Source organism: Rattus norvegicus, chromosome X (assembly GCF_021556685.1).
Source record: "Rattus norvegicus strain SHRSP/BbbUtx chromosome X, alternate assembly SHRSP_T2T, whole genome shotgun sequence".
NCBI lineage: Eukaryota > Metazoa > Chordata > Mammalia > Rodentia > Muridae > Rattus > Rattus norvegicus.
The window spans coordinates 7,399,597-7,424,707 of record NC_141554.1 but is presented as its reverse complement, the minus strand read 5'-3'; the positions used below and the strand labels follow the sequence as shown (position 1 = coordinate 7,424,707).

General features: G+C 39.0%; 1 protein-coding gene across 4 annotated transcripts in view; it reads left to right on the top strand.

Moving 5' to 3' along the window:
• Positions 1 to 25,111, top strand: part of Znf81 (zinc finger protein 81) — a 98,107-nt gene that overhangs the window by 48,606 nt on the left and 24,390 nt on the right. For all 4 annotated transcript variants that reach the window (NM_001447036.1, XM_087598835.1, XM_087598833.1 and 1 more), the window contains 2 exon segments: positions 624 to 750; positions 14,378 to 14,473. In NM_001447036.1, the coding sequence (NP_001433965.1) occupies positions 624 to 750; positions 14,378 to 14,473 (223 nt within the window).

Genomic DNA, 25,111 nt, shown 5'->3' with positions numbered 1-25,111 from the left:
TATATCTCATACATCAAGAATAGCAGAAATTGGAGGCTGGAGAGATGGCTCAGCGGTTAAGAGCACTGACTGCTCTGCCAGAGGTCCTGAGTTCAATTCCCAGCAACCACATGGTGGCTCACAGCCATCTGTAAAGAGATCCGATGTCCTCTTCTGGTGCATCTGAAAGCAGCTACAATGTACTCATATAAATAAAATAAATAATCTTTAAAAAAAAGAATCCATACACATAAAAAAATAACAAATCTTAAAAAAAAAAGAATAGCAGAAATTGGAGCTAGAGAGATGGTTCAGTGATTAAGAATACTGGCTGCTCTTGCAGAGGAATCTTTTTCAATTCCCTGCACCCACATGACAGCTCACTATTGTCTATAACTTCAGTTCCAGTGGTATCCAACACCCTCGTACAGGCATGCAGGTAAAATGCCAATGCACATTTAACAAAAGAATAGCAGAAAAATAATGATTTGATGATTCTGTTCTACATATTATTATATATGTGTATTTAATGTGCACACTATGTGGTATGTTACCACAAAACCATTTAAAACAACTTTTTATCTGTCTTCTAACTAATTTTTAGTGTTCATAACATTGTCTTGAACCAGTTTATGTTGTTACAGGTCCCAGTGTCATTTGAGGATGTGGCAGTAGATTTCAGTAGAGGGGAATGGCAGCAATTGAACTCTTTTCAAAGATGCCTGTACCAGGATGTAATGCTGGAGAACTACAGTCACCTCCTCTCAGTGGGTAAGCATAGTTGTCCTATTGTGTTATGAGGAGATTGCTGTAGATTAAATTGTCTCCAGAGAAAAATTGCAGAAGAGGAGGAGGAAAGATGTAAGAGCCAGAGGCGGTAGCTTCTACATGGAAGCAGTATTTTTTGGATATAGCAGGGAATTTGCATATAATCAACTCATGGTGATTGTAATAGCAGGCACAATACCGTTGAAAGGTGAAACCAGACAAACTCTCACCGTGGAGGAGGGGAGTTTTACCCTTAGCTGAGGATGTATTGGTAATTGATAGGTAATGAGAAAAGGAGAGTGTTTCAGTAAAAATAAAAATCGACATAACTGGTTCCTGGTTTGATTCTTTTGAATTTAGTTTTTTAGGAGGTCAACTTTTATCAAATCTAATCAATATAACTCTGGAAAGTATCTAAAGCCTAATTACCCATTTTAAAAACACAAAAACAAGGCCTTTCCCCCAAATAGCGTGTTCTTTAGTCTCTAACCAGAAAAGCTTGTATCTTACACTCTCTCCCAGAGAAATAATATAACCACAAGACTCAAAATCACACCCATTATGAAAATTAAAACAATTTTAAAAGATTAAGTAAGCTAAACAATACTGTATGAACCTGTTTAGACTTCTCTAAATCTGTCGTGTCAGGAAATTAACCCAAAATTCCTGGGGAGCCCATGTTAAGAGAATATGAGCCTCCTGTTGTGGTAAATATCAAAAATTACCACAAACTATCACTAGCCAGCATTGCTGAGCCATATGGCATTGGCAGAGTAAATTCATAAAAACAATTTAATCACACTTCTATTAATACATGTCAATAAGAATCAGGCAACTTATCAAACCAGGATTTTAACCCAAAATCCCCATGGAGCCCACATTAGAGAAAATCTGAGTAAACTATAGACCAAAATATTACCATCTATCTGTTAAGCTCTCTACCTGGAGCATCAGACTTTTATTTATTAATAACTTTTAAATTAGTGCTAGTTCCTATGTCCTGTCAGAGCCAGAACAAGCCAGACAGCGCTGCCCAGATCAGGGACTTTCAGCCCTGGAGAGAAGTTCAGAGTTGTACACGCAGGAACTGGTCATGCCAAATTTTTAATATTTACCACAACAGGAGAGTCAGTTTTCCTTTAGGGTGTGGTCCCTGACAGGTGGACTAAATTCCAGTGAAAAGCTACATACCTTAGAGCAAATTAAACTGGATGGGTATTTTTCTATAATTTATTCTTCTCTTAACATACATTTTATTTTTATAATTTATCATATTTATTCTTCACTCCTTTTGTTTTCTTTTTTATTAATTTATTTATTTATATTTCAAATGTTGTTCCCCTTCCCAGTCTCCCCTCTGCAAGCCTCCAATACCATCCCCTTTCCCCTTTGCCTCTATGAGGGTGCTCCCCCACCCACGCACCCCCGCCTCACCACTCTAGCATCCCCCTATGCTGGAGCATCAAGCCTCCACAGGACCAAGGGCCACCCCTCCCATTGATACCAGATAAGGCAATCCTTTGCTACATATGCAGCTGGAGCCGTGAGTCTCTCCATGTGTATACTCTTTAGTTGGTAGTTTAGTTCCTGGGAGCTCTGAGGGGTCCTATGAGTTGATATTGTTCTTCCTCTGAGGTTGCAATTCCCTTCAAGTCCCTCAGTCCTTCCCCTAACTCTTCTTCTATTGGGGCCCCAGGCTCAATCTGATGGTTGCCTGTGAGTATCGGCATCTGTCACAGGCACATGCTGGTGAGCCTCTTAGGAGACAACCATATCAGGCTCCTGTCTGCAAGCACTTCTTGGCATCATCAATATTGTTGAGCTTGGTGTCTATGGATGGGATTGATCCCAAGGTGGGGTGGTGTCTAAATGGCCTTTCCTTCAGTTTCTGTTCCATTTTTTTGTCCCTGGATTTCCTTTAGACAGGAATCATTCTGGGTTAAAATTTTTGAGATGGGTGGGTAGCCCTATCCCTCAACTGGGCACCATGCTTATCTACTGGAGGTGGTCTCTTCAGCTTCGATCTCCCTTCTATTAGCTATTTCAGCTAATGTCATTCCTGTAGCATCCTGGAAGTCTCTTGCTTCCCTGACATATGGGACTATCTAATGATCCCCCACCCCATTCCCTACCTCCACTGCTACATATTTCTATTCATTCTCCTGATTCTCTGAAGTTCTCTCCTGTTTCTTCCCATACCTGATCTGGCCCTTCTTTTTTTCTCTCCCCTTCCTTTCTTCCTCCCAGGTCCTTCCCTTCCTCTACTTTCCATGATTATTTTGCTTCCCCTTCTAAGTAGGATTGAATGATCCATACCTTGGTCTTCCTTCTTGTTAAGCTTCATATGGTCTGTGAGTTGTATTATGGGTATTCTTAGCCTTTGAGCTGATATCTACTTATCATTGAGAATATATCATGGGTGTCCATTTGGGTCTGGGTTAACTCACTCAGGATGATATTTTCTAACTCTATCCACTTGTCTACAAAATTAAATGAAGATGTCTTTTTTAATAACTGAGTAGCGGGCTGGAGAGATGGCTCAGCGGTTAAGAGCACCCGACTGCTCTTCCAGGGGTTATGAGTTCAATTCCCAGCAACCACACGGTGGCTCACAACCATCTGTAAAGAGATCCGATGCCCTCTTCTGGTGTATCTGAAGACAGCTACAGTGTGTACTTATATATAATAAAAAATAAATAAATCTTTAAAAAAAATAACTGAGTAGCATTCAATTGTGTAAATGTACTACTTTTTCTATATCCATTCTTCCATTGAGGGATATCTGTTTCTAGCCTCTGGCATTATAAAGAAGGCTGCTATGAACATAGTGGAGCACATGTCCTTGTTATATGTTAGAGCGTCTTTTGGGTATATGCCCAAGAGAGGTATAGCTGGGTCCTCAGGTAGTTCAATGTCCAATTTTCTGAGGAACCTACAGACTGATTTCCAGAATGGTTGTACCAGTTTATAATCCCACCAACAATGGAGGAGTGTTCCTCTTTCTCCACATCCTCACCAGCATCTGCTGTCACCTTGAGTTTTTGATCTTAGCCATTCTCACTGGTGTGAGGTGAAATCTCAGAGTTGTTTTGATTTGCATTTCTCTGATCACTAAGGTGATTATTTCTTTAGGTGCTTCTCGGCCATTGGATATTCCTCTGTTATGAATTCTCAGTTTAGTTCTAAACCCCATTTTTTGATTGGGTTGTCTGTTCTTTTTGGTGGTTAGCTTCTTGAATTCTTTATATATTTTGGATATTAGCCCTCTATCAGATGTGGGGTTAGTGAAGATTTTTTCACAATTTGTAGGATGCTCATATCTTATTGACAGTGCCCTTTGCCTTACGGAAGCTTTCCAGTTCCATGAGGTTTCGTTTATCAATTCTTGATCTTAGAGCATGAGCCATTGGAGTTCTGTTTAGGAAATTTCCTCCTGTGCCAGTGAGTTCAAAGCTCTTTCCCACTTTCTCTTCTATTAGATTCAGTGTATCTGGTTTTATGTTGAAGTCCTTGATTCACTTGTACTTGAGCTTTGTGCAAGGTGACAAATATGGGTCTATTTTCATTTTTCTACATACAGACAGCCAGTTAGACCAGCACTATTTATTAAATATGCTTTCTTTTTCCCATTGTATATTTTTGGTTTCTTTGTGAAAAATAAGTGTAAGTGTGTAGGTTTGTTTCTGGGCTTCAATTCCATTCTATTGATCAATCTGTCTGTCTTTGTACCAATACCATACAGTTTTTTTTATCACTATTGCTCTGTAGTAGAACTTCAGGTCACAGATGGTAATTTCCCCAGTCATTCTTTTTTTTTTTAATCGATCAGTAATTTAGTTAACTAATTAGTGCTGAGACTTGAACCCAGGATATTGGGCAGGCATACCAAGCACATGCTTTTCCTTTGTTAAACCTCCCAGCACCTAGTCTCCCTTTTTGAAAGAAAGTTTCTGTTTTGTTTTCTTCTTCTTTGTGAATTTCACATCCAGTCATCTCCGCATCCCTTGTCCCTTCGCATCTGCCCTCTGCCCCTGCCACCACTCCCCCAAAACAACCACCACAACAAACAGCAGTAAAAAAATAAAGCAAAAAAGGCCATCTCATTGTGGAAGCTGCAGTGTGTCACAATGTGTCACATAATATACCCTTTTGTCCACATACCTCTACTTTCAAATACTGCAGTGAGTCATTGGTTTGGTTTGAGGCCTCTGGTTTCTGCTACTCTATCAATACTGGATCCTCACTGGGACTCCTCTTCTCTTGGATATCCTGTTGTTGTCCTGTGTCATGGAGACCCTGCAGCTTTGGATCTTCAGGGCTGATCCCTTCATGATCTCCAGTAGTTCATTGATAGGATAGATGTTGGGATGGACCGGTAGCTCACCCAATGCCAAAGTTGGCAAGACTCAGGACCAGCTCTCCCACCTGCCTCGAGGGGTGAGGAGGGGAAGACATCTCCTCCTTGCCCATGCCACCACACGACAGATGATGGTTGAGGTCTGCTCACTGGAGCCCTCGTCTCCAAGGTCAGCTTTATTGTGCTCCCCAGGTGAGGAACAAGGTCCACTTTTCTGAGTACTTGAACCAGTGAAGGGCAAGGACAGCTATGCACAGCCCTTGAACATGAACATGGTCCCGGGCAGCAGCCCAGACCAGGGACATCTGTATGGTGGTAATCTGGTGGTAATATGGGCCATGGACGTTGACACAGACCCCTTCTTCTGCATGGTCATGGATCCTGACATGGCCTTCAATAGCAGCATGGGCCACACCTTCACCATGGCCTCAGGAGGCAGGGCAGGTTATTCACAACAGACTGTTCCTCTCCACCCTCATTCTAGTTCTGCTTCCTTCATAACTCTCAGACATTCATTTCTGTTTCTCTCCCATCTCACCACCACGTACTTGTACACTGTAGTGGCGCCCAGTAGGGGGCAGGTCACTCTGTGGGTGGGCTTTCTTTCTTTCTTTCTTTCTTTCTTTCTTTCTTTCTTTCTTTCTTTCTTCCTTCCTTCCTTCCTTCCTTTCTTTCTTTCTTTCTTTCTTTCTTTTGCAACAGCAAAGTGTGTTTATTCAGCTGAATTTTCTGCATTCAGGGGTCTCCCCATTTGGGAATAGAGACCCCTGGTGGACTCGTAGGCCCAGCTTTTATTGTCAGTTAGGAGAATTCCAGGGAGGGGCATGTGCCCTTTTACCTTGATTGGTTAGCTCTATCTCTAGGAGTCTGATAATTCTACAATTGGCTCTGGAGACCTCCTTGAGGGGTTGCTTACTCATTCTAGCTATCTATTCATTTTTTTATTGGATATATTTCTTTATTTACATTTCAAATGTTATTCCGTTTCCCGGTTTTCTATCCATAAGCTCTCTATCACCTCCTCCTTGCCCATAAGGGTGTTCCCCCTCCATACCCCCTTATCCCCCCTTACGCCCCCTCCCCGACATTCCCCTGCACTGGGGATCCAACCTTGGCAGGACCAAGGGCTTCTCCCATTGGTGTCCAACAAATGCCATCCTCTGCTACATATGCAGTTGTGGCCATGGGTCAGTCCATGTGTACTCTTTGGGTAGTGGTTTAGTCCCTAGAAGCTCTAGTTGGTTGGCATTGTTGTTCTTATGGGGTTGCAAATGCCTTCAGCTCTTTCAATCCTCCCTCTAATCCCCCCAAACTGAGTCCCGTTCTCAGTTCACTGGTTTGCTGCTAGCATTCACCTCTGTATTTGACATACTCTGGTTGTGTCTCTCAGGAGAGATCTATATCCACTCTCTTTCAGCATGTACTTCTTAGCTTCTTAGCTTCATCAATCTTATCTAGTTTTGGTGGCTGTGTGTGTGTGTGTGTGTGTGTGTGTGTGTGTGTGTGTGTGTGTGTGTGTGTATGCGCCACATGTGGGGCAGGCTTTGAATGGCTGTTCCTTCAGTCTCTGCTTTAAACTTTGCCTCCATATCCCCTCCTATGGATATTTTTGTTCCCCCTTTTATGAAGGAGTGGAAGCATCCGCATTTTTGTCATCCTTCTTGAGCTTCCTGTGGTCTGTGGATTGCATCTTGGGTAATTCAAGCTTTTGGGCTAATATCAGTGAGTGCATACCATGTGCATTTTTCTGAGATTGTGTTACCTCACTCAGGATGATATTTTCTAGTTCATTCCATTTGCCTATGAATTTCATGAAGTCATTGTTTTTGATAGCTGAGTAGTACTCCATTGTGTAGATGTACCACATTTTTTGAATTCATTCCTCTGATGAAGGGCATTTGGGTTCTTTCCAGCTTCTGGCTATTATAAATAAGGCTGCTATGAACATAGTGGAGCATATTTTTTTTTGTATGTTGGGTATATGCCCAGGAGAAGTATAGCCGGATCCTCGGGTAGTGCAATGTTCAATTTTCTGAAGAACCTCCAGACTGATTTCTAGAGTGGTTGTACCAACTTGCAATCCCAACACCAACGGAGCAGTATTCCTTTTTCTCCACATCCTTTATTTGATCAACCCCACTGGTGCTAAACACCAGAGACTGCAGTTTCTGGTCTCAAAGGATCTCAAACAGGCAGGCCAGCTACTGCTGCAAAGTAATTTAGACTTAAGACAGCAACCCTAAAATCTTGCAAGGTTAAGTCTTGCACACACACACACACACACACACACACACACACACACACACACACCCTCCGATACTCCCCTGGCTACCTTTAAGAGAGAACAAGAACACCAGAGCTGTCTTCCTACAGCAAACAGGGGTATCTGGGAGAAGTTGGGGAAGGGGAGTGAATATAATTAAAAATATAGTTTGCTAAATTCTCAAGGAATTGATTTTTAAAAAGAAAAGAAAAATATTTTAAAGTATTAAAAAAGAAAATGTATATTAAAGTCCTAACCCTCAGTGCCTCAGAATATAGTCATATTTGGAAGTAAATTCTTTATGGAAGTAACTAAACTAGAATAGAGTAGTTAAGGTAAGTTTTAATCTACTATAACTTTTTAAACATTAATTAATTTGCATCCCAAACACTCCTCCCAGTCCTGGTCCCTCCCTCACAGAATCCTTCCCTCTATCCCTCCTCCTTCTCCTCTGAGACAGTAGGGCTCCCTGGGTATCCTCCAACCCTGGCACATTAAATCTCTGTCTAATCTGCCATAACTTGTCTTTGAATTATTTGTTTGTTATTAATGTGTGATTGTGTGTGTGTGTGTGTGTGTGTGTGGGAGAACAGGGTGGGACACACATGCAACAACATGCTTGTGGAGGTCACATGACAACTTTATTGTACTAATTCTTCCCTTACACCTTTAAGTAGGCTCTGTCGATTGATCTCAGGTCACCAGGCTTAGGAGTCGAGTGCTTTTAACAGGTGAAACATCTTGTAGACCCTGTATCTTTTTCTCTATGAAAAAGGGAACTCTTGACACACAGAGGGAAGAGAATGTGAAGACATGAAAAGATGGTTTGGCATTGGAAGGATACATTTTAAACTGAGAAACATCTGAGATCATCAGATGCTGAGGGAGAATTGCTCTCTAAGGCCTTTCAATGACCATAGGCCTGCATATGATACCTTAATTTTAGACTTCTAATCTCCAGAAGTGCAAGATAATAAGTATTCTGAACTTTCTAGTTTGTGATACTATGTAATAGAAATCCTAGGAAATTAATACATTTTTTTCACATTTGGAAATGGAGTATTGTTTTAAAAAATAACTAACATGAAAGGGAGGCAGCAGGTATTTGTGCTTTCCATGCAAGTCTGATAACCTGAGCTTAATCCTTGGATCTCATCATTGAAGGACAGCAGTGATTTCTGGATGTTTTTCTCTGAACATATGCTGTTGCACACATACACACACAAAACCCACAAAATAATTAAAATATGAAAGAGGATTTGGATAGGTATAATAAGTTGAGGGTGAAAAAAATTTCAGATATTTGACATAAAAAGCATAGATTTAGCTGAGTATGGTAATACATGCCTTTAATCCCAGCACTTGGGAGGATAAGGCAGGTAGATCTCTGTGAGCCAGTAACAAACTTGGTCCACATAGTGAGTTCCAAGATAGCCCGGGATAAATAGTAAGACACTGTCTCAAAAGATGCATAGGTTTATTTGAAAAACCTATTGATATAAATATGTTAAACGTGAAGTGTCAGAATATGGGGCATGTTTATATAAATGGAAGGAAAATTAATCCTTATTTTAAAGGCACAAAGATCATGGTGAGATTGTATTCTCTCAGCTCAAAAGTAGTACTTATAAGTAGTGAACATTTATCTGAGGAATTTCTAAACATTGGGGAAAACACAGTATGACTTATCCTTGGTGCTTATATAATATGAGAGGAAACAGTTAAATCATAAAAGAAATTCTTAGAGGAAAAATTATTTGAGGATTCTGAAAATGCTCAGCGCCTAATGTTTCTATCACTATGCTAAGACCAAGGCAACTTATAGAAGAAAGAGTTTATTGGCAGGTTATAATTTCAGAAGGTGAGACCATGACCATCATGGTGGCGTGCTATAGGCAGGCAGGCATGGTGCTGGTGCTATAGCTGAGAGTTCACATTTTTAGGCAACAGCCACATGGTAGATAAAGACACAAAAGAGCAAGCCTTTGAAACCCCAAAGCCACAATGACATACCTCTCATTACCAAACAGTCCCACCAACTGTGGACCAAGTACTCAAACATATGTGCCTCTGGGGCTGTTCTCATTATTTGCAGAAATTAAGAAAATATACTCTGAGAAGATCAAAGGTATGTGTGAACACATTGCTCAAAAGATTTGGTTATTAACTTTTGGATCTAGACAATGATTTCAGTAGAGACATTACCAGCTTGGGCTAAAGGAGACAGATGGGAGAAAAGGAAGTACTTCTATGGTTTCATAGGTAGGAAATAGAATGTGATGCTCTTTAGGTGTGAGTATGTGTTATCCTTAAAGAAAACTGAAGATTGGCATTGTGTATAGTTTAGAAGTCAGCAGAGTTGCAATTGCTACCATAAACCCTGAGACCATAGATAATGGAAATCACCTTCTCTGTTTCAGAAGGAAGGATCATTTTGTTTTCCATGGCCAAGAGGTTAGTTAGGGCTGAGAGCCAAGCATATAAGAATACCATGTCTATGGGGGTTGGGGATTTAGCTCAGTGGTAGAGTGCTTGCCTAGCAAGCGCAAGGCCCTGGGTTCGGTCCCCAGCTCCGGGAAAAAAAAAAGAATACCATGTCTAAATTAATATCATTTCTTTTAACAGTTTTGCATGCTCGTAAGTTCTCTCTTTACTTTATGGTACTTGGATATCACTGTTGTGCTAGTATGTGGCCTTAGATAGAGTTTACTACTAGTTCTGGGCTATATTATTAAGTAATACAACTCCACTAAGACCCAAGTGCTACAGAGTTTCTATGGTCTTCATATCTTCCACAGGCTGAGCCTGAATCAAAAGGACTTAAGTGTCCTACAAGTAGAGCGAGGAGTGGTTCTTTTGTATGCTATATTTCCAGCACACCAGTAAAGGGCAAGGATTCTGCACTGGTCTATTCTGGGTTTACTTGCCATATAGAGAAAATTTTTACTAAATGCCTTTTCCACTCTTACTGTGGTTCATGATGGTTAATCTTCATTGTACAATTGATTAGATTTAGAAGATTGGTGAAATACATCTATCTCTGAGTGTTCCAGATTGCCTTGGTCTTAGCATAGTGATAGAAAAGTTAGGGTCTTTTCAAAGAGAGTTAAATTAACTAAGGTAGGAAGACCTAACTTGAGTATGGGTTGGTACCATCCCTTAAGGTGGAAGTCTCAGTTGAATAAAGGGGCAGAGGAGCCAGTTGAACTCTGAATAGCAGGGGTAGTTATTAAGTTTCTCAGATTATCCTTTTCAGATAGAGGTTGCATTGGTCTGCATGGTTCATAAAAACTTTTGTTGAAACTTAATTACAATTGTGATACTGAGTGAAGAGGGACATTTAAGTCATGATAAGGCCACAGGACTCTGCCATTCAGATTTGGTTGTTGTCATCCAGAGCATGGTTTGGTTATTACCAGAATGAGTTTGTTATAAGTTTGGTCCCCATCCTACCCTTTGTTTCTATCTTTCATGCATTCTCACTTTTGCTTTTGTCCTGTTGAGATGCAGTATGAAGGCCCTTACTAGATGCCAAGGCCATGATCTTAGACTTAACACCCTCCAGAATTGTTAACTAAATAAACCATTGTTTATAAATCATCAGACATATGGTATTTTGTTACAACACTAATAAAGTGACTAAAACAGTAATAGGACTTCTACTTATCTAGAAAGTCAGAAAAATTTAGAGATTTAGTTTCCATTCCTTTTCCAATAAATGGCCTTACTTTAATACCAAATAACCTGGAAGCTTGTGGATTTAATTTGATTTACAGCTTATTCATTTTCCAGAATGAGTCTAGGCTTGATTTTTTGCTTATTATTTCTTTTATTCGATTTGTATTTACATTTTTATTGGATATTTTTATTTACATTTCAAATGTTACCCCTTTCCAGGTTTCCCATCCCATACCTCCCTATCCCATACCCCTCTCCCTTCTTCTATGAGGGGTGTCCCCTACCCAACCACCCATTCCTGCCTCCCCGTCCTGATATTTCCTTATACTGAGGGGTCCAGACTTGGCAGAACCAAGGGCTTCTCCTCCCATTGGTGCCCAACAAGACCATCCTCTGCTACATATGCAGCTGGAGCCATGGGTCTTTGGGTAGTGGTTTAGACCCTGGGAGCTCTGGTTGGTTGGCATTGTTGTTCTTATGGGGTTGCAAGTCCCTTCAGCTTCTAATCCATGAGCATGGGAGGTCTTTCCGTCTTCTGAGATCTTCAATTTGTTTCTTCAGAGACTTGAAGTCATATAGATCTTTCACTTGCTTGGTTCAAGTCACACAAAGCTATTTTATATTATTTTTGGCTATTGTGAAGGGTATCATTTTCCTAATTTCTCTCTCAGCTTGTTTTTCCTTCGAGTAGAGGAAGGCTACTGATTTGTTTCAGTTAATTTTATATCTAGCCACTTTGCTGAAGTTGTTTATAAGCTGTAGGAGTTGTCTGGTGGAATTTTTGGGGACACTTAAGTATACTATCATAGCAGCTGCAAATAGTAATATTTTGTGTTTTGCATTTTGACTGTTGTGTAAATGTTTTCTATGGTATCTTCTGCCCCTGAGATTGTCTCTTTTATCTCTTGTATTCTGTTGGTGATGCTTGCATCTATGAGTCCTGATCTCTTCCCTAGGTTTTCTATCTCTAGTGTTGTCTCCCTTTGTGATTTCTTTATTGTTTTTATTTCCACTTTTAAATCCTGGATGCTTTTGTTCAATTGTGTTTCCTGTAATTATTTAAGGGGTTTTTGTGTTTCCTTTTTAAGGCCTTCTACTTGTTTACCTGTGTTGTCCTGTATTTCATTAAGGGAGTTATTTATGTCCTTCTTAAAGTCCTCTATCATCATCATGATCTTGATTTTCCGGTGTGTTTGGATATCCAGTGTTTGCTTTGGTGGGAGAATTGGGCTCTGATGATGCCAAGTAGTCTTGGTTTCTGTTGCTTGGGTTCCTGTGCTTGCCTCTTGCCATCAGATTATCTCTGATGTTAGTTGATCTTGCTGTCTCTGATTGGAGCTTGTCCCTCCTGTGGGATTATGAGCCTGTGAGCCTGTGATTTTAGGAGTGAAAGCACTCCTGGGAGACCAGTTCTCTTGGCAGGTTTTGCATCTGGTGGCTTGTGGCATAGCCTTACATTTAGATGAAGATGGAGACCGGAAGGATCCTGTCTCAGGCCGCCCTGTGGCTCCAGCATCCTGGCCGCTCCCGGTGGGTCTCTCCTAGGAAAGTCAGTGAAGAGACAGTGTGGTCCCACCTGTGGGTTTAGGAGTGAGAGCATTCCTGGCAGACCAGCTCTTTGTGGGCAGGCTTTGCATCAGAATGTCTGTGGAACAGCCTTTGCTCTAGGTGCAGATAGAGACTAGAAGTGTCCTGTCCCAGGCTGCTTTGAGGTTCCTGTTCCCTGTGGGCTCCCTGCAGGTCTCTCTTTGGATAGTCAGTGGAGAGAAAGTGGGGTCTCACCTGTGGGCTTAGAGTGAGTGCACTCCTGGGAGACCAGCTCTTTGCAGTCAGGTTTTGGTTCCAAGGGCTCTGGGACAGCCCCAGCTCTGGGCACAGATGGAGACCAGAAGGGTCCTGTCCTAGACTGCCCTGGGGCTCCTGCGCCTCCAGCAAGTCACTTTTTAATCTCTTAATTGGCATAAAGAGCTCAAAATAGTCAAGATGATTCTAACTTCTATTTCAATACAAATGCACCATCCTTTGGAAGTAGGTATCTAAAGCAGAGTATAAGGCCACAGGACAGAAAGCAAATACTTTACTTATTGATTATGGGGTGCAAGAGTGAGTATTGTTATTCCTATCCCGGGGCTGAGGAAGAAGACTGCTATCACAGTGATCTTACAGGATGTATCATGGGGCTAATGAGGATTATTTTTAATTATCTCATATTTTTCCATTTAGAAATGAATTATATATCTAATGCCTTTCTCTCAATTTTGTTTTGGAAACAGATAAATTGTGTGGTTCCATAAATTGTTAAGTAGAAAAGAATTTGTCATATTATGAGTTATCTGAGTGTTATTGATGTACTTGAGTCATTGAGTTGATGAGGTTTAGATTTTTTTTTAATCAATTGATGCTGGAGTGACTAAGTCCTTTGAAAAAGATGGGAAGAGGCAAATAATTATCTTTGAGATGCTGTTTCACTGAATAGTACTAATTGTCCTGGGACTCACTATATAGATGAAACTGTCTACAAATTCACAAGATACTCACCTGCTTCTGCCTTCCATGTTCTGTATGTCATGCCCAGTAGAGGTAAATATTTTGCAAGTGAAAGTGCATGGATTCGAGAGAGGCACAGGGTAGACTTTTTTAAAGTTATATTGTGTTCCCTCAAAATCTATGTGGAAATCTTAAAGTGACATATTTACAAATGGCTTATAGGGGTAATCAAATCGAAATAAGGTTATTACAGTAGATTTGTATGATTCCAAGTGTCCTTATCAAAAAAGTAAATTTTGATACAGAGACATCATAATAAAGAATGCCACATGAAAATGAAGACATGGATCAGAGTGATAGTTCTACAAATATGAATGGGAGGAAGACCATAAAAAGACATGTGGGGAAGACAGCCATGTTACTGGAGAGGTTTCTGTTAAACCCTGGAAGCTAGATGGTTCAAGAAAGAATTTTCTCCTAGATCCACAGATACCTTGATTTCAAGTTTCAAGTTTATCAGATTTCAAGTTTATCAGACCCTGATACCTTGATTTCAAGTTTCTATTCTCTAAAATGCAAAATGATGAATTTCTTCTATTTTTCACACAAGAGAATTGGAAACTGCAGGAAACTAATGCAGAGCATCAATGAGTATATTTGCATTATCAGCTGTAGGGACATGTGGAACTTTTGATAGTGTGAGTTGGTATTGGCCCTGAGTCTCTTGAGATGCCACAGTCATCTTTTTATTTCTGGAATTATTGTTCTATTCCCAATAAACTCTCTCAAATAACAAATAGAAAGCAATTATCTGGATCTAGTTCTCTACCATGTTCTCTGAACAGGGCTTAAAGTTCCCAAACCAGAAGTCATCTTGAAGTTGGAGCAAGGAGAGGAACCCTGGACATTGCAGGAGGTAGCCCCATACCAGAACTTTTCAGGTAAGTGAATGTAACCTAGGCAGAGGTCTGTGGAAGACCCCCACCTCACTGAGAGGTGACTGCCTTGAAAATGCTATCATTGTTGCCTTCCTTTAAGGTTTTAGACGTTGTTTGGAGTCTTAGGAACTGAATTTTCTTCTCCCATTATTTCAGATGCTGTTATAAACTGTCTTCTTTGCTTGACTTTCCTCCAGGAAAAGTACCCTTCTGCCTCCATTTCCACACTCTGGACTAAAGGCGAGGCCTCCTCTCTATGGATGTTGCTTCCTTGGATATTTTTGATCACATTTTAGTGCTTCATCACTTAAATCACACCTCAGCCTCCTAGATTATTATCATATTTGGGTTGTAAGGGCATTAATTTATTTGAAAATAGGTAGGATCAGGTTTTTCCTGTTCTTAGAATCTTTTATCCTCTCACTTTAAGTTACTCAACTGTCATCTACAGCTTTCCCTGCTTTCTATTCTGTTTCTAAGTAATGCCTTACAATTGTTCATTCTTTTTGTGAACACAGACCAATCTCTCTGTTTGATCTTCTAATTTTATGGTCAATGCACTCTTCTAGAATTAATTTTATCACAGTGTGATTTACACAGAACAAAATATATGCATTTGAATCACACATTATGATGTCTTTTGTCAATCTATGCAACAGTGTGACCACCAGGCATAGACAGTGCTGTATTTCAGAACATTTTTTCATGTGCCCCTTGGAATCAGTATCTACCACTCTTTCAGCCCTGGGCAATTACTTTCATACTTTTTATCATTATAGATTAAATTTGCCTTTATTAAGAATTCTATAAAGGGAATCCTGTCATATGTACTCTTTGAGGAAAGGCTTGTTTCATTCATTCATAAGAATTAGTTTGCAATTTATCCCCATTGTTTTACATATTCATTTTGATGTTGAATAGTGTTACATGTTATGAAGATATCTGTTGAATACCCCTAATTAAAGGACCTGAAATCCTAAAGTGGCCCACAAAACTGAAAACCTTTGAGCAAATTTATACTCAAAAAATGCTGTGTTATAGGCTGTTCAATTTTTGAATTAGAGATACTCACCTAGCAAAGTCTATGTAAACAAACCAAAATTTGAATTTTTTTCTGGATCAAATAGGTAGGTAAGGAATATTCAACTTATGCTATGATTTGTTAGTCTTAAATTTCTTTGTGTGTTTGTGTGTGTGTGTGTGTGTGTGTGTGTGTGTGTGTGTGTGATTCTTTTTTCTTTTTCATTGGATAGTTTTTATTTACATTTCAAATGTTTTTCCCTTTCCAGGTTTCCTTTCCAAAAGCCCCTCCCATCCCTTACTCCTCCCCTTCTTCTATAAGGGTGCTCCCCCTCCCCAACCATTCCCCTTCCTTCCTCCCCACCCTAACATTCCCCTACACTGGGGAGTCCAACCTTGGCAGGACCAAGGACTTCTCCCATTGGTGTCCAACAAGGCCATCCTCTGCTACATATGCAGCTGGAGCCATGGGTCTCTCAGCGTGTAGTCTTCGGGTAGTGGTTTAGTCCCTGGGAGCTCTGGTTGGTTGGCATTGTTGTTCTTATGGGGTTGCAAAACCCTCAGCTCCTTCAATCCTTTCTCTAACTCCTCCAATAGGGACCCCGTTCTCAGTTCATTGGCTAGCTGCTAGCATTCACCTCTGTATTTGTCTCGCTCTAGCTGAGCTATATCAGGCTCTGGTCAACATGCACTTCATGGCTTCATCAATATATTCTAGGTTTGGTGGCTCTATAGGTATGGGATGGATCCCCAGGCAGGACAGGCACTGAATGGTCATTATTTCAATCTCTGCTCCAAGCTTTGTCTCCATATCCCTGCCTATGAATATTTTTGTTCCCCCTTTTAAGAAAGACTGAAGAATTTGAACTTTGGTTGTCCTTCTACTTGAGCTTCATGTGGTCTGTGGCTTGAAACTTGCATAGTTTGAGCTTTTGGGCTAATATCCACTTATCAGTGAGTACATACCATGTGTGTTTTTCTGTGATTGGGTTACCTCACTCAGGATGATATTTTCCAGTTCCATCCATTTGCCTACGAATTTCATAAAGTCATTGTTTTTGATAGCTGAGTAATATTCCATTGTGTAGATATACCAAATTTTCTGTATCTATTCCTCTGTTGAAGGACATTTGGGTTCTTTCCAGCTTCTGGATATTATAAATAAGGCTGCTATGAACATAGTAGAACATGTGTCTTTGTTATATGTTGGAACATCATTTGGGTATATGCCCAGGAGAGTTATACCCAGGTCCTTGGGTAGTGTAATTTTCTCAAGAACCTCCAGACTGATTTCAAGAGTGGTTGTACCAACTTGCAATCTCAACAACAATGGAGGAGTGTTCCTCTTTCTCCACATCCTCGCCAGCATTTGCTGTCACCTGAGTTTTTGATCTTAGCCATTCTGACTGGTGTGAGGTGGAATCTCAGGGTTGTTTTGATTTGCATTTCCCCGATGACTAAGGATGTTGAACATTTCTTTAGGTACTTCTCAGCCATTTGATATTCTCCAGCTGAGAATTCTGTGTTTAGCTCTGTAGCCAATTTTTTAAAAGCTTTATATGATTCTCTGGAGTCTAATTTCTTGAGTTCTTTGTATATTTTGGATATTAGCTGCTATCAGATGTGTTATTGGTAAAGATCTTTTCCTAATCTGTGGGATGCTATTTTGTACTATTGATAGTGTCCTTTGCCTTACAGAAACTTTCCAGTTTTATGAGGTCCCATTTGTCAGTTCTGGATCTTAGAGTATAAGCCATTGGTGTTTTTTGTTCAGGAAATTTTCCCAGTGCCCATGTGTTCGAGGCTCTTCCCCACTTTTTCTTCTATTAGTTTGAGTGTATCTGATTTGATGTGGAGGTCCTTGATCCACTTAGACTTAAGCTTTCTGCAGGGTGATAAGAATGGATCGATCTGTATTCTTCTACATGCTGACCTTCAATTGAACCAGCACCATTTGCTGAAAATGCTATCTTTTTTCCATTGGATGGTTTTGGCTCCTTTGTCAAAAATCAAGTGACCATAGGTGTGTGGATTCATTTCTAGCTCTTCAATTCTATTCCATTGATCTTCCTGCCTGTCTTTGTACCAATACCGTGCAGTTTTTTTTTTTTTATCACTGTTGCTCTGTAATACTGCTTGAGGTATTTTATTTTATTGTTGAGGATAGTTTTCGATATCCTGGGTTTTCTGTTATTGCAAAGAATTTGCAAATTGCTCTTTCTAACTCTATGAAGAATTGAGTTGGAATTTTGATGGGGATTGCATTGAATCTGTAGATTGCTTTTGGCAAAATAGCCATTTTTACTATATCAATCCTGCCAGTCTATGAGCATATAGGAGGTCTTTCCATCTTCTGAGATCTTCTTCAATTTCTTTCTTCAGAGACTTGAAGTTCTTGTCATACAAATATTTAACTTGCTTGATTAGAGTCACACCGAGGTATTTTATGTTATTTGTGACTATTGTGAAGGGTGTCCTTTCCCTACTTTTTTTCTGAGCCTGTTTATGCTTTGAGTAGAGGAAGCCTACTGATTTGTTTGAGTTAACTTTGTACACAACCACTCTGCTGAAGTTGTTGATCAATCTTGGTAGTTCTCTGGTGGAACTTATGTATACTATCATATCATCTGCAAATAGTGATATTTTGAGTTCTTCCTTTCCAATTTGTATCCGTTTGACCTCCTTTCACTGTCTGATTACTCTGGCTAGGACTTCAAGTACTATATTGAATAAGTAGGAAGAGAGTGGGCAGCCTTGTCTAGTCCCTGATTTTAGTGGGATTGCTTCAAGATTCTCTCCATTTAGTTTAATGTTGGCTACTTGTTTGCTGTATATTGCCTTTACTATGTTTAGGTATGGGCCTTGGATTCCTGATCTTTCCAGGACTTTTATCATGAAGAGGTGTTGAATTTTGTCAAATGCTTTCTCAGCATCTAATGAAATGATCATGCGGTTTTTATCTTTGATTTTGTTTATATAGTGGATTATGTTGATGGATTTCCATGTATTGAACGATCCCTGCATCCCTGGGATGAAGCCTGTTTGATCATGATGGATGATCATTTTGCTGTGTTCTTGGATTTGGTTTGTGAGAATTTTATTGAGTGTTTTTGCATCAATATTCATAAGGGAAATTGGTCTGAAGTTCTCTTTCTTTTTTGGGTTTTGTGTGGTTTAGGTATAAGAGTAATTGTGGCTTCATAGAAGGAATTCGGTAGTGCTCCATCTGTTTCAATTTTGTGGAATAGTTTGGACAGTATTGGTATAAGGTCTTCTACGAAGGTCTGATCGAATTCTGCATTAACCCATCTGGTTCTGGGCTTTTTTGGGTTGGGAGACTTTTAATTACTGCTTCTATTTCTTTAGGAGTTATGGAATTGTTTACATGGTTTATCCTGATCTTGATTTAAATTTGGTACCAGGTATCTGTCTAAAAAATTGACCATTTCATCTAGATTTTCAAGTTTTGTTGAATATAGTAGTAGGATCTGATGATTTTTTTTAATTTTTCAGATTCTGTTCTGTCTCCCTTTTCATTTCTGATTTCGTTAATTTGGACACACTCTCTGTGTGCTCTTGTTAGTCTGACTAAGGGTTTATGTATCTTGTTGATTTTATTTTTTATGAGCCAGCTCCTCGTTTTGTTGATTCTTCGTATAGTTCTTTTTTTTTTTCTACTTGGTTGAGTTCAGCCCCGAGTTTGATTATTTCTTGCCTTCTATTCCTCTTGGGTTTATTTTCTTCTTTTTGTTATAGAATTTTTAGGTGTGCTGTCCAGCTCCTAATGTATGCACTCTCCACTTTCTTTTTGGAGGCACTCATAACTATGAGTTTTCCTCTTAGCACTGCTTTCATTGTGTCCCATAAGTTTGGGTATGTTGTGCCTTCATTTTCATTAAATTCTAAAAAGTTTTTTTTTCTTTTTGTCTTCCTTGACCAGGTTATCATTGACAAGAGCATTGTTCAAATTCCATGTATATGTGGGCTTTCAGTTGTTTTTTGTTGTTATTGAAGATAAGGCATAGTCCTTGGTGATTTGATAGGATGCATGGGATTATTTCAGTCTTCCTGTATCTGTTGAGGCCTATTTTGTGATCAATTATTTGTTCAATTTTGGAGAAGGTACCATGAGGTGCTAAGAAGAATGTATATTCTTTTGTTTTAGGATGGAATGTTTGATAAATATCTGTTAAATCCAATTTGTTAATAATTTCTGTTATTTTTTATGTCTCTGTTTAGTTTCTGTTTCTATGATCCTTCCATTGATGAGAGTGGGGTTTTAAAATCTCCCACTATTACTGTGTGAGGTGTGCTGTGTGCTTTGAATTTTATTAAGGTTTCTTTTATGAATGTAGGTTACCTTGCATTTGGAGCATAGATATTCAGGATTGAGATTTTATCTTGGTGGATTTTTCCTTTGATGAATATGAAGTGTCCTTCCTTATCTTTTTTTATAACTTTTGGTTGAAAGTCAGTTTTATATGATATTAGAATGGCTACTCCAGCTGGTTTCTTGGGACCATTTGATTGGAAAACTGTTTTCCTACATTTTACTCTAAGGTAGTGTCTGTCTTGGTCAGTGAGGTGTGTTTCTTGTATGCAGCAAAATACTGGGTCCTCCTTCCGTACCCAGTGTGTTAGTCTATGTCTTTTTACTGGGGAATTGAGTCCATTGTTGTTAAGAGATATTAAGGAGTAGTGATTGTTGTTTCCTGTTACTTTTGTTGAGAGAAGTGGAATAATATTTCTGTGGTTCTCTTCTTTTGGTTTCCTTGCAAGTAGATTACTTTCTTGCTTTTTCTACGGTGTAGTTTCCTTCCTTGTGTTGGAGTTTTCCATCTATTATCCTTTGTAATGCTGGATTTGTAGAAAGATATTGTGTAAATTTGATTTTGTCATGGAATATCTTGGTTTCTCTATCTATGTAAATTGAGTGTTTTGTTGGATATAGTAGCCTGGTCTGGCATTTGTGTCTTTTTGGTGTCTGTATGATATCTCTCAGGATCTTCTGGCTTTCCGAGACTCTGGTGAGGAGTCAAGTGTAATTCTTGTAGGTCTGCATTTATACATTACTTGACCTTTTTCCCTTTTTGCTTTTAATATTGTTTCTTTGTTTTGTGCATTTGCTGTTTTGATTATGTTCTGGGAGGAATTTCTTTTATGTTCTTGTATGTTTATGGGCATCTTTTTCTTCAAGTTAGCAATGTTTTCTTATGTAACTTGTTTGAAGATATTTATTGGCCCTTTAAGTTGAGAGTCTTCAGTCTCTTCTATACCTATTATCCTTAGGTTTTATCTTCTCCTTGTGTCCTGGATTTCCTGTATGTTTTGGGTTAGGAGCTTTTTGTGTTTTACATTATCTTTGATGGTTGTGTCAATGTTGTCTCTGGAATCTTCTGCCCCTGAGATTCTCTCTTCTATCTCTTGTATTCTGTTCTGAATACTTGTGTCTATGACACCTGATCTCTTTCCTTGGTTTCCTATGTCCAGCGTTGTCTCCCTTTGTGCTTTCTTCATCGTTTCTATTTCCATTTTTAAATCCTATACAGTTTTGTTCAATTCCTTCACCTCTTTGGTTGTGTTTTCCTGTAATTCTTTCAGGGATTTTTTGTGTTTCCTCTTTAAGGGCTTCTACTTCTTTACCTGTGTTGTCCTGTGTTTCTTTGAAGGAGTTATTTATGTCTTCCTTTATGTCTTTCATTTTAGGTCTTTAATCTTTTTTAGATGAATATAATATAAAACCTTGGTTCTTGGTGTGTGTCAAAAGTCAGCCAACGAAATAATCACTAAAAATAAATAAAAATGAATATATTTTTTAAAAAGACATGCAAATATATGGTCAAGGCCAACAATGCCCAAGAAAATGCAAGAAATGAAATATTTCATAACAACCCCACATGTTTACTACCTAAAGTATATGAAGCCAACTGTACTCACAAATCTAAAGGAAACACTTCCCTAATGATTAGTAAAGAAAATGAACACAAAAATGTTGGACATTACACAGTAAATGTGTTAATGCTGAAAGAAGGGTAGGTTCACAGAGATGCTACACCAATCACAGTACACTGGGCATACTTTGTTCCATTTTCTTCTTTTATTAGATTTTTTAGTTTACATTTCAAATGTAATTCCTTGTACTGTTTTCCTGGATATATGCCCCGCCCGTATTGCATCCTTCTCCCCTTTTCCTATAAGGGTTTTCCCCTACCCATCTGCCCACTTTCCCACCGCCCGACATTCCCCTAGAGTGGGGGGCCCAACCTGGGTAGGACCAAAGGCTTCTCTTTCCATTGGTGTCCAACACATATGCAGCTAGAGCCATGGGTCAGTTCATGTATAGTTTTTGGGGTAGTGATTTAGTCCCTGGAAGCTCTGGTTGGTTGGCATTGTTCTCATGGGGTTGCAAGCCCATTCACCTCTTTCAAAATTTTCTCTAATTCCTCCAGTGGGGATCCTGTTCTCAGTTCAGTGGTTTGCTGCTACTATTTGCCTCTGTATTTGGCATGTTCTGGCTATGCCTCTCAGGAGACAGCTATATTCGAATCCTGTAAGCATGAGCTTCTTAGCTTAATCAATCTTATCTAGTTTTGGTAGCTGTATATAAATGGGCTATATACCCATGTGAGGCAGTCTCTGCTCCAAACTTTGCCTCCATTTCTGCTCCTATGGATATTTTTGTTCCCTCTTTTAAGAAGGAGTAAAGCTTCTGCAGTTTGATTGTCCTTCTTTTTGAGCTTCATGTTGTCTGTGGATTGTATCTTGTGTAATTTGAGCTTTTGGGCTAATATCCACTTATCACTGAGTGCATGCCATGTATGTTTTCCTGTTATTGGGTTACCTCACACAGGATGACATTTTCTAGTTCAATCCACTTGCCTATGAATTTCATGAGGTCATTGTTTTTGATAGCTGAGTAGTACTCCATTGTGTAGATGTACCACATTTTCTGTATCCATTCCTCTGTTGAAGAGCATCTGGGTTCTTTCCAGCTTCTGGCTATTAAAAATAAGGCTGCTATGAACATTGTGGAACATGTGTCTTTTTTATATGTTGGGGCATCTTTTGGGTATATGCCCAGGAGTAGTGTAGCTGGGTCCTCAGGTAGTGCAATGTCCAATTTTCCAGACTGATTTCCAGAGTGCTTGTACAAGTTTGAAATCCCACCAACAATGGAGGAGTGTTCCTCTTTCTTCATATCCTCCCCAGCATCTGTTGTCACCTGATTTTTGATCTTAACCATTTGGCCTGGTGTGAGGTGGAATCTCAGGGTTGTTTTGATTTTTATTTCCTTGATGATTAAGGATTTTGAGCATTTCTTTTGGTACTTCTCAGCCATTCCATATCCCTTAGCTGAGAATTCTTTGTTTAGCTCTCTCTGTATCCCATTTTTAATAGGGTTATTTGTCTCTCTGGAGTCTAACTACTTGAGTTATTTGTATATTTTGGATATTAGCCCTGTATCAGGTAAAGAATTTGTAAAAAATGTTACCCCCAATTTGTTGGTTGCCATTTTGTCCTCATAACAGTGTCCTTTACGTTACAGAAGCTTTGCAGTTTTATGAGATCCCATTTGTTGATTCTTGATCTTAGAGCATAAGCCATTGGTGTTTTGTTCAGGAAATTTTCCCCAGTGCCCATGTGGTCAGTCGAGACTCTTCCCTACTTTTTTTTTTCTAAATAGTAAGTATAGCTTACTCTATGAGTTTTGCTGTTGATGTTTTCTGTACGAAACATTGTTTTTTTCTTTCTTTCTTTTTTTTTTGTTCTCCCTATATAGAAAAGATTTCAGTCTGAGATATGTACAGATACCTGAACAGGGGAATAAGATGAGGAACAATCTCCTGGTTATTTGCGCAGAGAATATCACACAGGCTTGCTCAGTTCATTATATTTTCTCTAGCATCTACGTTACACTAATTTGAGCAATAACAATAACTACTACTGAAATGTAGTTGTGATAATATCATAAAATAATGGTGTATGTGTTACCCTAACAAAATAAATCAATTACAAAGCAGAACAGACTGACTTTGTTTTGCCGCTGACATTTATTTTAAGAAATGCCTTTAATACACACGTTTACAACCTAATGTATATGAAGCCAAGTACACACAGCAAAATCAAAATATCCCTAGTGATTACTAAAGAAAATAGAATGAGGCATGCCCGGTGTACTGTGATTGGTATAGCATCTCTGTGAATCTCTCCTTTCATCATGAATACATTAAAATTGTAAGGTCAAACATTTCAGTGGAAATATGAGAAAGTATTGACACATGGTGTCCCACTACTAAAGTAAACCAAATATATGAAGCAACAGTTATTGAATGCATTTTGCAGTTGATATTTTCTGTAGGAAACATTCATTTTATCTTCCTAAAAACACAGGTTTTCTGTCTAAGGTATGCAAAATTACCTGAGGAGGAGAACAAGAAGTGGAACACTTTTTTTTATTATTACCACAGAGACTTCAACACAGACTTGCACTGTTTACTTTATTTTCTTTAGCATCATGTTGCAGTTCTTTCAGTTATAACGAATTGTTCTGCATTCTCTGAATTGTTGTGATAATATAGTAAAATAATGTCTGTGTTAACCTAACAAAATAAACCAATTACAGAGCAAAATTACTATGAGTATTGGGCAGTTGACATTATTGCAAGAAAGGTGCCTTTTTCCGTCCTATAAACAGGCAATAATGTCTGAGATATTTAAAGATAATGTCTATGGTTACACGAGGAAATATACTTTCCTGGTTATTAACACAGAGAACTGTAAACATGCATGCACTTTTTACTGAGATTTGTGTATCACGTTCAGTTTGACGTTACTTTCTTATATTTTCACCAGAATATTTGACCTTACACAGTCAATGTGTAATAGCTAAAGAAAAGTAGGTTCACAGAGATGCTACACAAATCCCAGTACACTGGTCATGCCTTTTTTCACTTTCCTTACTAATAACTAAGGGAGTGTTTCCTTTAGATTTGGAAGTACAGTTGGCTTCATATACTTAAGGAGGTAAAAGTGCCTTTTAACATATACAACAAGAACGTTTCTTAAGCATCAAATGCAAACCCATTCAGTCTATTCTGCTTTGTACTTGCTTTATTATGTTACAGTAACATAGAACATCTTTATTTTTCTTTACTATCACAATGACATTTCAGAGAGTGCATTACAATTCATAACGTAGACACTAGAGAAAGTACAATAAAGTGAGCAAGCCTGTGTGTCATTCTCTGTGCAAGTAATCAGGAGAGTCTTCTATTTCACATTCCCTATTTAGGTTACTTTACACATCTTAGCATGGAAAGCTGTTTTTAAGAATACAGCAGGAACATGTCTCACAATAAATGGCAACTGCAAAACACTTTCTTAAATTTCTCCTTTCTACAGAAACGTTGCAAGTCACTACTTTCAAGTACTTTCACAGAAATATTTAATATTAAATAATACAGTTCCTAATAGCTGAATGAAAAGTACTTTAACGTAGATGGTACAGGAATCTCAGTAAAGTTATTTCTATAGAGAGTTCAGTTTGGAGAGCTTCCCAGCTCTTCAACTGCACCAAGTTTGGATGGTCTGGGGTAGTGAGAGCTAGAGGGAGTTCCCAGC